General features: G+C 54.8%; 1 protein-coding gene across 1 annotated transcript; it reads right to left on the bottom strand.

The window, feature by feature from the left end:
- Positions 1-1693: 1693 nt before the first annotated feature.
- On the bottom strand, positions 1694-8724 carry fgf18a (fibroblast growth factor 18a). Its single transcript, XM_061834914.1, has 5 exons — positions 7874-8724; positions 4494-4533; positions 4226-4403; positions 2068-2174; positions 1694-1966 (listed from the first exon to the last, which is right to left on the bottom strand). The coding sequence occupies exons 1-5, from the start codon at positions 7903-7905 to the stop codon at positions 1694-1696; spliced, it is 630 nt and encodes a 209-aa protein (XP_061690898.1). The 5' UTR covers positions 7906-8724.
- Positions 8725-11555: the final 2831 nt, after the last annotated feature.

The raw sequence follows: 11555 nt of genomic DNA, 5'->3' as shown, positions 1-11555 counted from the left end.
TCGATTCTAAGCACAAATGTGAGCCTCATCGTTTGAAAGGCGAGCCAAAATGAGAAGAGCAGCTGCAGTTTTTCTCGACGGGCCCGACATGAAATCATTGAGTAATATCTTGAAATATTTCGATCCATCAATTTGCTTCTGAGCGGGGAGGCGCAAACTTCGCTCCCCCGGGCCGCTTCGGCCCACTCTTGCGGGGGTGAGCCAAAGGGCCCCCCTTTGCGTCCCGGGTGGTCCCCGTCAGCCGGATCCCGGCGGGAGGGGGCACGGCGACCGGACGCCCGAGCGGCCTCCTGCGGTTCCTCTCGATGCGGAGGAGCAGCACCTTTTATTCTGGGACTGAGCTTCTCCCCACCATCTCATTAAATATCGACCTATATCGTGAAATATTTCTTGCATATATAAATATTTTCTGTTCGATTTTTTTGGGTTGTTTTTGTTGCTGTGGTTGTTGCTGTTTATAGAGCTTGGCGTTTTGGAGGGGGAATGAATTCACAGACGCATGAAATGGTTCTGTAAGGTTTACTGAGTCGAGAAGGACTGCTGCACACATAGCTGAAATAAATAAATGAAATAATTTTATCATAATAATTATACTAACCATCATAGTAGGATTGCTTATTTCAGGTTTCTGTCTTCTTTTTTTTTTTTTTTAATACATATAATATATATATATATATATATATATATATATATATAGCTTTCAGTAAAGTGTTCCTTTAATATTTTTGCTCTCCTGCTCGAATGCGTGAGACACTTTGGCGAACGTCCTGGTAGCAGCGTTCTGTATCCACGGCATGGCAGGCCAGCATCCTCCTGGGGGTCGTTTCCATGGCGATGCTCGCGGAGAAGGCACCTCCCCCTCGCCGCCCCAGCCCCCGCTTCCAAGCAGAGGGCTCCGCGTCCTCTGCGGGCATGGCAAAAGGGGCGGAGAGCCGAAGAAGGCCCCTTCTGTTGTCTTTGGTTGCGCAAATGTTTTGGTGTCGTGCGATCGGCTGGTCGTCGTCGTCGTTGTTTTTGGTACATTCCACTTCCACAAACACACGAGAAGACACACGTGGATTTCTTCACTTGTCCCGTCACACGCATGCACGTGTTGAGTCCGTCGGCGGGCCGCTTTCCCTGGCCGGCCCGTCCGTGTCGGCAGTCCGTTACGGGTCGTTGATGTGCGCAGGTGGTTCCGTGGCTTTGCAGTCTTTTCCTTTTCCAGCGAGCAGCCCCTCACCCCTTTTCACCTTTGTCCTCTCTCCGTACGCTCCAGTTGTAATTCCATTCTCGATATCATCCAGCTGGGCCACAGCAGGAGACGTAAAAAGCCCATGTGTGTTTTTTGCGGCCGCGGAACCGAGGCCTTTGTGGAGCCGGGAGCCTCGGACTCTTTTGGCTGCCCTTCAGGTATTCTGTCAATAGTTCTGGTCTGTGAAGGGAAGCAGACCAGGTCCGCGTCGCTTCCAGTGATGGACCACCGAGGGTCCGGTCGGTCCCGGAAAGGAGAGGAATAAGAAGGAATGCGCGACAACTCTGGAGTCGCCGCGGCAAAATGCTTGGCGGAAAGAAAAAACCCTGTGAATGATTCATCGAGTTTCTGCTCGACGTCTGTCCCGTCGTTCGGCGGAACGCGGTGGCTTTTCGGTTGATGCTCGGGTCGAGTCCCGGAGGGTCTGCGGGGGGGGGGGGGGGGGGGGGCGAGCCGCCGCTAGCGGGGTCCGGTGGCGCGCACCCTCTTGCCTCTCTTGCCGACGGTGGTGAAGCGGAAGGGCGTGGTGAGGTCAGGTTGCTCCCCGGGCGGGAAGCGCTTCATGAAGTGCACGTCCTGCTGGTTGGGGAGGGTGTGGGGGCCGCGGCGAGGTCGCCCCCGTTTGGTGAAGCCCACGTACCAGCCCGTGTAGCGAGCCGACATCAGAGCCGTGTAGTGGTTTTCCAGGACCTTTTCCACAAAGACACAGTCGGCGCTTCTGTTGCTGGCCTTCTGAGGAAGGGAACGGGTCGGGGACGAGAGGAGACGAGAGGCTTGTCGGCACAAAGCAACGCCATCCTTTTGGACTTTTTGCGAAGAAAATGAATTCTTACCTTTCCTACCAGCTTTCCCCGGCGGTTCATGCACAGGTAGAAGTTGGTTTCCTTGCCCCGGATTCTCACCTGGCTACCGAAGGTGTCTGCCTCCACTACGAGCTGGGCTTGTGAAGGGACAGACAGAGGGACAGACAAACGTTAGAGCCCACGAAGACGACGGCCGTGCGTCGACAAAATCTCTCCGTCGGACATTTGAGCTCCGGCGCCAAATCGGACTAAGCAACCTCATCTCATCCAAACATCCATTTTCAAAAGGCTGACCACCCTCCATTGCGGAACAAACGAGATGTTTCAGAAAAGTTCCGGGACTGATGATTTTTCCTCCAAAACTTAGGCCGGAATATCAAAATTGTGGCAGGTCAACCTGAGCATCTGACAGTTCCTGGTCCAGAAGAATAGCAGCATGCTGGAGCAACCTCCCTTCCAACACGACCTTCGGAATGATTTTTGTCCTCGTCCCCAAGCTCAGGGAGTCAACAGGCGGACACGTTTTGAAGATGCGGACGACATCAAGACGGTCGTGACGGCCGAACTGCGGACGAGTCCTTCCGGAAGTGCACGAAGGAGCAGCGGACAAGGCTGGGAAATTGAGTTAAGAGGGAAGGGAAAACGTACGGCGGACGTCAAATCCCTTTTGCGGCGTCAGTCCGGGAACTTTCCCGACGCAACTCTTGGGACTGATAACCTTGTAATCAACCGTCATTGATTGAGAATGAAAACCCAGTTGCCTGCACGAAACCAGTCAAATCAACCACAATGCCATCAAGTCCTTGACTGTCTATGGTGGGATAAGTTGGTTTGTTGCAACTCCAAAGGTTTCCAGGGAGACACCAAAGATGACAAAATACATTTTTTAGGATTTGTTCGTTTTACGTATGTACGTTACGTGTAATACAATACAAACCTGTATTTAAGTTTCGACAAAGTCCCTGCGATGCATCCACAGTTTGCTCACGTGATGTTTTGTACAGCGCGGCTTGCTGCAGAATGGGACCTCACTGGTGGAACTAAAATCAATGCAGTCGCTTCATCGGTCGACAAGGAATTGTTTTGCGACAAGAATGGAAAAACCGCATGAGGACGGCAACTTGTTTCAGAAAAACGCTTACAATTTGGTCTGCTTCCGTTGTCATTATTTACTTATTTACTTTTATTGAGGGAACTCAACCGTAATTTAGAACCAAAATGAACGGCCTAACGGTTTTTGTTTTTTGGGTTGTTTTTTTTTTTTTTGCATCAATGAAACCTTCTGTGTGCGTCTCCACACGGACAGATGGTTTTAAGATCAGGCGGTCCTCGAAGACGGGAGGCCGCCGCCCACAAATGGGCCTCGTAAAAACAAAGCTGATAAGAGCGAGTGCAAGGCAAGACACTTGACGGGCTCCCCCGTCGTCGTGCAGTGTTTGTGGACGTCCGCCATCGTATGCGCTCATCCCTGCGGGCGATATCACTTCCTCAAAGAGTGCTTGAACCTGGTTAAAAATAAATCCCTCAAATGGTTTCTCCATGACCTTCGTCAACAAAGGGGTCAGGAAGAATCAATACGTTTTTTCCCTCTTGCTTTCCTTTCTTCCTTCCTTCCTCTTCCCCCCCTCGAATCTCCTCTCGTATGCCTTCGGCTGTCTTTTGCGCCGCCGTTCCCGATTATTATTATTGTTAATTCATGTAGGCAACGCTTCGCTCGAGGCGGAATGTGCAGTATGATGCAATGCGCAGCACACCGCAAGGTACCAAAGGAGCAAAGGAGAAGCAAAACCAGTTCCTAGTGGCCATCGATCGCGTGGAGTTTAAGAATGGCTTTGCGCGTAATTACATTGAAGGTGGGATGGGGGATGGACACGGCGAGTGTTAAAGAACGGCAGAAGAAGGGGGGGGGGTGGGGTGGGCGTGGGGAGGAAGCCTGCCGTTTGAAACAACGGCCAGGATGAGAAATCAATGCGCGGATCAATGAGGAAGATGAGTTTCTAACGTCAGGTTCGACACCGCCCAGCAGGCTTCTTTTCTTTGTTTTGTCTTAAATGTTACACAGACAGCTCCATTTTGGATCTCTCGTTGCGTCCGGTGAGTGGACAACCGGTCGACGGGGGTGTTTGTACTCTGGCAAGGCACACGTGTTTGTGCGTTCACCCGCCGGGGCTTTGCACTGGCGTCTTACCATATTTGTCGCCGTCTTCTCCCCGGGCGCTGATTCGGCGTCCCAGCACTTGGACGTGTTTGCCGCTGGTGCGACTGTAGAGCTGGTAAACGCGGTGATGTCGTCGACTCATGGTGTCTCGCACCTGCGTCTGGTTCTCCACATGCACGCTGAAGTTGACCCCATCGACACCGAGCACCTGTCGGGCGACACACGCGGACGGACCTTGCCAAAGTGTTCCCACATCGGTCTCGAGTACTGCAGAATTGCTGCCGGTCACGTCGCTCACCTGTAATGGATTGCACATCACCAGCAACATCTGGATACATCTGGAAAGAGTCCAAAAAGCGCATCAGGCAAGAAAGCATTGACAGCTGCGAGAGTCAAGCGTGACTCCATCGTTCATCGGCATCGCAGTCTTCCCCGCCCCCGCCCCCGCCGCCGTTCCTTCTGTTCGACGGCTCTTGGCCTGATTGGCCGATCGCTCACGCCGCTGGCCGGCTGGCTGGCTGGCTGGCTGGAACCAGCTTGACACGCGGGACGGGCCCGAGTCCCGGCATCAGCGCACGGGCAACACCCCGAAGCCCCGTTTACAGTGACGCGACCTGACATCTTTCCGAGCCCAAAGTTCCGACCGGGCCTCGCCAAAATCTGGCCTCCAAATGACCCGAGCGGACCGTGGCAGAAGGGCATCGGCGCCGAGACAAACACATGATGTTTCGCTCGGGACATCTGAGGGAATGAGTCGGTGGATTTGGCCCAGGCGCCTATGTAGACAGCTGGGCTGGACTACAGGTGCGCGCCGGGCTGCCATGTGGTTTTGGCCACAAGTGGATTGCGGTCCCAATTAGAGATGCCATGAATGCGTGAGAACATGCGCTAGCAAATGTGTGGAAAAATCCTTTCTGGAGGAATAATTATGGTAATGTGCGAGTCACATGTGTCCTCGCACCGCTTGTTTTCGTTATTACTGATCTTGCGCCTCAACTTTGGACTCCTTGAGACTTCTGACAGGAGCAGCTGGTTCGATTTCTCAATTAAAAATCTATCTGTGTTTATCTAAGACAAGACCGCAAACCTTGGAGCTATCGTTTGTTGTTGATGGCGCGACAATGCAAAATCTGGTAGTCCTTGAGCTGTTGCGCATCAGCGACTCGATGACGACGAAAACCCAGCGCCAAAGCCCGAAGGCAATTGTAGCGGTCTGGTTTTTTTCCCGCCTCATCCCTGCGTGCGTCTTCCACTTCTGGACCGCCCTTTCTCGGACTCCTTGTCCTCCCTGTCTCCCTTCCACCTCTTTCTATCCCCTTCTATCTTTTTCCCCGCCTGCCGGTTTATGTTTAGGTTTGCCGAGGTGACTCCTCCGCGCCGTCATGGGCACGCACGCAGATGTGTGCGTACAGGGCGAGCGAGCAGCTGACAGCTGGGCCCAAAAAAAAAAAAAAAAAACAAAAGATGTGCACCATTTCTGGGACCGGGAGGTCGTGGCGGTGAGAGCGGCTGAAACGGACACAAACGGTTTGAGAGACAAGGTGAAGCCAAGCGTAAATTGTCGGGGAAGCAGACAGGTGAGAGATAAAAATCTGAAGTTTATGTGCCAGGCAGAACGGGAGGAGCATCAAAGGTTGCATCTCCAAGGAGGAGTAACAAAAGTTAAGAGACCGCAGAGTGTGGTCTGGTCTGGCGTGAGAAGTCGACAAAAAGATAAATCATGGGAAAGAAAAGGGAAGAGGTTGCAAGTCACGCACATCATAACAGAAGTCGGCCGCCGCCTCCCGCCTCTGGCGTATGCACATCATCGCCGTGTCCTTGCTTCCTTGGTCCTTTTCTTTCTGACACACTTGAAAAAAACCAAAACCGTTGTTCCTTAAGGGTGCCGAGCGATTGTTAGGAAACGGACTACTCGGCCCAATCGAAGCAATTCTGACACGGGACATGACGTCGGCTGGGACGCCAACTCCTCCGGGCGACGTCGCTCGGCTCATTTTCACGTCGGCGTCAAAACAGGAGACCAATCGGAGAGAGATTCTCGCATCCCGAGTCACCTAAGACCATTTCGTCAGATGCGCGTTCTGAGTTGGTACCCCAAGAAAGAAGGCACCTGCCCTTTTCTACCCTTGCAAGAAGTCCAAAGATTTATTTGTTGGCCCTTTGCGGTACATTTGGCCTTCCACGGACCGAGATGACCTCCTCCTGTTCCACTCATCAATGAATCCAAGTTCCTCAAACTTGTCCAAGAAGGCTCCGAGCTCGCTAAATCCAGTCGGCTTCGGCTCAGCGACCTGGATGGCTGAGAAATTACACAGACATCTTGTATCCCCATTTCCGACAGCTGCGTTGGCTCTTCACTCGTTCTAATGGACGCAGACGTCCAGGGCGAGACCGCGTCGGCCCTGGCATTCTGCCGGCAGCGCCAACAAAACCCGAGCCCCTGTGCATTGTGAGAACTCTCAGCTGTTCAAACACCCCGGCCGCACCGCCGTCGAGGACGCTGCGGGAAAAGCGCCTCGGCGCCGGATTCCCCGCTCCCGCAAAAACCACAGACACTCCGCTTTGGGCCAGCCGCAGAAAGCGGGGAGCGCTCGGGGGTGAGAAAAGGACAGAATGGGAGCGTAAAAAGCTCGGGCAGCGCCAAGACAGAGCGGACGGACGCGGGGAGAGGGAAAGCCCGGCGCGCCGTGGCCGTCTGCCAACGCAAGCGAGAAAAGCTGTGACCTCATAAAGCCGCAAACCTGCAGGGGCACCAGAAGAAGACGCGCTTGCCAGCGCCGGAACGGCGGTCGGAGCGGTCGGCCGACGCGGCGGCTCGCGGGCGGCTGCGTGAGCCCGATCGGCAGGAACAGTCATTAGCGAAGGCCTCAAAACGGAGACGCGGCTTTTGAGAGCCCGGCGACAGGTTGCTGCGGTGAGCACTTTTTCCCTTTTGGTCAAACGGGAGGGAAAAAGGGCAGTTTTGAGAAATGTCTCGCGACGTAAAGCCGTCGGCAAGAAGGAAGGGAAGGGCCCGACGGTTGACTAAACAGCTCGGCTCGCTCGTCCTGAGATACCGCCAGGGGCGCCGTCATTCATCGCTTATTCATTTGTAGATTTGATCTCAGCGAGCATCTGTGGAAAAACGCAAGTCGAGGAACGGCGGGAAGCAGGCGGGGAGGAGAAAGTCGGGCACACGCCCCGTCCCGGTCGCGCGAGGAATGAGAAGTATCTGGCCGCGGCCGGCGCAAGCGAAGAAAAAAAAAATCCCTCCCGGCTTTTAACCAGACACACCTCGAATGGGCGAGCAACGGCCCCCCTGAGTCCGCATCCTCCCTCGCATTTGCTTTTTGGCACCCGATCGTGTTCCGATCCCACTTGATAAAAAAAAAGTCTTTGTTATTTGACTCGAAAATACTTTCGGCAGGAAAAAAAAATCGCGGAGACGGGGAAACGCCATTCCCGAGCCGTCCCGTGACGTTTTGGGGTAGCTTTCATGAGTACCGCGGCCCCGAGTGTGACCCAGTGACCCCGAACATGCAGCCAATCAAAACAAGACTTTCTTGCCACGTTTTCCACGGAGTGATGTCACGCTTTGACAGCGTCTTCATGCGTTGCTGAGCTTATTTGAAAGCGGTTTCGTGTCAAGGGCGAGATCGGGTAACTGCACGATCAAAGAGATTCAAAAGGGGAACTCACAAGACGGTCAGCGTGGAAAGAAGGGACCACATCGCTCCCCCCCTCCACTGCGGAACTCGGCCCACGCACAGACTCCTCGCTCGTCCGGAGACGTGGAAATCCGCTGGGTGTCGGGCAGAGTCAAAGAGTCAGCGGCCGCTCCAGTTGGCATCGGCGGATCATAAATTTGCGGCCGGGGGTCAGGCGGGCTTTGAGGCCCGAGCAGCCGGGCGGGCCACCGTGACCGCGGGGCCACCTCGAGCAGCTGTCCACGCCGGGGGCTGACAACGATGCGCGCCCCCGACAAAGAGGAAGACAGGTGAAGCCCCCCGCGCGCGCGCGCGGGCGCTCTGCGCACAGACGGTCAAACTCCGAAAAGCTCCGTGGAGCGATGCCACGCGCGCCCGATCCAAGCGGCCCGTGTGGACGTGGACATATGCACGCGAGGCAACTGCAGGGCGGTGTGCGACGGCTCGGCTCGGCTCGGCTCGGCTCAGAGGTGACGGCGGCAGTCCCGGCTAAGCAGCTCCAGCGGCTGCCGGGGGGTCTCGGCCACGTCGGAAGGGGGCTCGCGCACACAGCAGGTGGGACACGGGGGCGCTGCGGGCGCGGGGGCCATGCGAGGCGGCTTCGCTCATGTCGGTGCCTCCGCCGGCCCGACGCCAATGAAGTCCAAAAGGTCCCGGGGCGCTCCGGCGCAGGGTGCCGCAGGGCCGCTCGGGGAGGACGCGACGGACGACGAATGACAAGCGGCGCTCTGCACCTGATTTTCGGGACTGGCCCGCCGCCCCTCAGCCGCTGCTTGCCGGCTGGCTGCAGTGCTCCTGCCTGCGCCTCCTCGACACAATACCAGCCAAAACACAGCTCGATGACATCACCTCCAAAATGTTTGAAGGGGAAAATGCAATCCGATCGTTTTATTTATTTTTTTAAACCTCGAAAGTTAAAGCTTTTCCTATGAAGCGCGAGGGGGGAGCACGAAAAGTCTCTCCGCTCCGCTCCGAGGGAGAGGGAGAGAGGGAGGAAAAACAGCTCCGTGTTGCAAAAAAAAGAAAAAAAAAAACCTGGAGCTCGCCAGGTTAAGAGAAGGAATCAAAAGTTGAGCGCTCGCTCCAAACGTGTCCACACAAAATCGCACTGGCAGATTCGCTGTCAATCCCCCCCCAAATCCTGCAACTCCTCTTTTCTTCTTGTTTTGCTGCTTCCCCTCTTTTTCATTCACACTTCAGAAAAAGCCCCATGTGCGGTTTCATCCACTTTCCTGCTATTATGCAGATGTTGCTCTGTCGTTGAGGGGCTGCACCGGGGAGGCACGTCGGCAGGCTCAGACCTCACTCCAGCACAACCAGAACAACATTTGAACAGACGCGGATCAATCCTCCCTTCCACCCTCCTCGCCTCTCCCCTCGCTCCCACCCCCCTTCCCCTTCTCTCTCTCTCTCTCTCTCTCTCTCTCTCTCTCCTCTCTCTCTCTCTCTCTCCCCCCCCCCAACCCTCCCCTCTCTCTCCGAGCCGCACTTATTGGACGGGATCGGGATGAGTCAGAAGCAATGCCATGCCACCCCTCCTACACGGCAAGAACAGGTTGGAGAACTTTCTGACCTCCGTCTGTTTTCACTGATGTTCCGTTTGATCGGGTTACGGAGCAGGATCCAAAAAAAAAACTGAGGAATGTTGGAACGCGGTTCAAGGAAGAGGAATTTGGTGTGAATCCTGGAAGATAATAGGATCGTTTGGCCTCCGCTGACACGGATGGTGTGTGTGTGTGTGTGTGGGGGGGGGTGAATGGATGAGTCGGGACGTGTGATCGGATGACTAATGAAGACGACGGCGTTCTGTACACGGCGATCGTTTCTGACCGAAACAAAGTGGAAAATTGGACTCAAGTGTCTCGCCGTAGTGTGTCGAACCGTAACCAAGCATCTCTCGAAATCAACAACCAGGCCGCCATCGGCCCCGTACGCCCCCGAGCCGCCCGCCGTCAACGTGCCTTCAAGAGATGCATTATGACTCGGCTTTTCTTAACTTTTAAGTGAAACCTTAAGAGGGGAAATGAAACGGACAATGAAAGACAGTCGGGAAGGCGGTATGTAAGCAAGGACACGGATCCAAAAGGAACATTTCTCAGGGATTTCTGAAGAAACGCCCGCTCTGCGCTCCCCCTGAAAAAAAAAAAAAAAAAAGAGAACAGAAAAGAAAAAACCTCCCTCTCACCGCTGCACAACCGCAGACAGTCAGCCAAGCCAACGCAACACTTCTGCCATACCTTTCAATGACACACACACACACACACACACACACACCAACAGGCTGGAGTGAGAGAGCGAGTCGACGTCGGGAGGGGGTTCTTCTCATGCACGACCGACAGTTATGTTGGCCGCAAGCGAAGGCCTATTCTTTTCATCATTGTACTTTTAAATCACACACACATGCGCGCAGCGCTTTGCGCGAGAGGACCGGCCCGGCCCGGCTCGGCTCGGGCCTGACGACGGGGCGCTGCGGTCGAATACCTTTCCGGTCACGCTCGGCAGAAAAGCCCGCGGCCTCCCGTGCTCGTCTTTGCACCTGCGTTTGGGTGCTGCGAGGGACGTGAGCGTCAATGTTGCGGAGAAGGATTTGAACCACGTTGCGGCGATGAGGTATGCGTCCGTCTGGTACGCTTAAGCCCAGATGGAAGGCTTCAAGAAGAGGGACCGCGTAATACGTAGCGGGAGTACAACTTGATTGATTCATTTGGAAATTCCGATGACTTGAAGGCCCATTCCCGGCGAGTGGTGCGGTTCGATTCGGCCGGTGCTATTTGGGGCTGGAACGGTTCAACCCGATCGGACTCTTTTATTATTTCCACCGTTGAGCATTCAGGTTGCCAGACTGCGAGAACTGCGTCAGAAGTGGAACGTGACGAACTCAAGGGGCCGAAGGAGGCCAGATGATCCCCCAGGACGTGAACTTCTCGTCCATTCCAAGAAGAACCCCTCCGGTTGTTGCTTGAACGCGACAAATGTGCGTGTGGTGGCCTCTCAGCTCAAAGGCGAGACTTTTTCACGCTTGCGCTTCACTTTATTTCAGCCTGGTCCCATCAAACGCGAAATACAAATCCGTTTTTTGTGGTTTCCTCCTCCTCCTTCCCAGGAGTGCACGTCGCAATTTTGCTGCGGTTCTCCAAAGGAGCGGCAAAGCTTCTTGCTGGGTGCTCCATTTTCCCCCCTGACCTGCCGACCTCACGGATGACCCCGAAGACGCGCGAGTACGGGACCGCTCGATGCGTCGCCAGCTTGGAAGCGGTCGAGTCCTTGCATTCGAATTGCAATCCCGCAAAATAATCCCATTCCTTAATGACACAGAGCACAAATCTTTTCTCGTTTGTTGTGTAACTGCAAGAGAACACATCGCGTCCTGATTACGTGATGACGTGCCGCGTCTCCTCTAACCTGCCCTGGCGTTACCTGAGCCGCTTCTTGACTTTGCGTCGTGTGACGTCATTGCCGTCGTTTCCCCTCGTTCGGTTCAGTTTGCAAAAAATGCCGCAACGTGCTCCGGCCGAAAAAGGCGAAAGTCGAGCGAGAAGCCGGAAGGGAGGCCGACGGTTTCCTTGTTCTGCGTCCTCCCGTGTCGCGCCGCTGGCGCTTTTCTTTTCTGTTCTCGCTGTCTGCGGCTGAAATCTCCCCCACCGTTTTCTCCCCCCAGCCTCTGTTTGCGGCCC

Source organism: Syngnathoides biaculeatus, chromosome 11 (genome assembly GCF_019802595.1).
Source record: "Syngnathoides biaculeatus isolate LvHL_M chromosome 11, ASM1980259v1, whole genome shotgun sequence".
Taxonomy (NCBI): Eukaryota; Metazoa; Chordata; class Actinopteri; order Syngnathiformes; family Syngnathidae; genus Syngnathoides; species Syngnathoides biaculeatus.
This window is presented reverse-complemented; position numbering and strand designations above follow the sequence as displayed.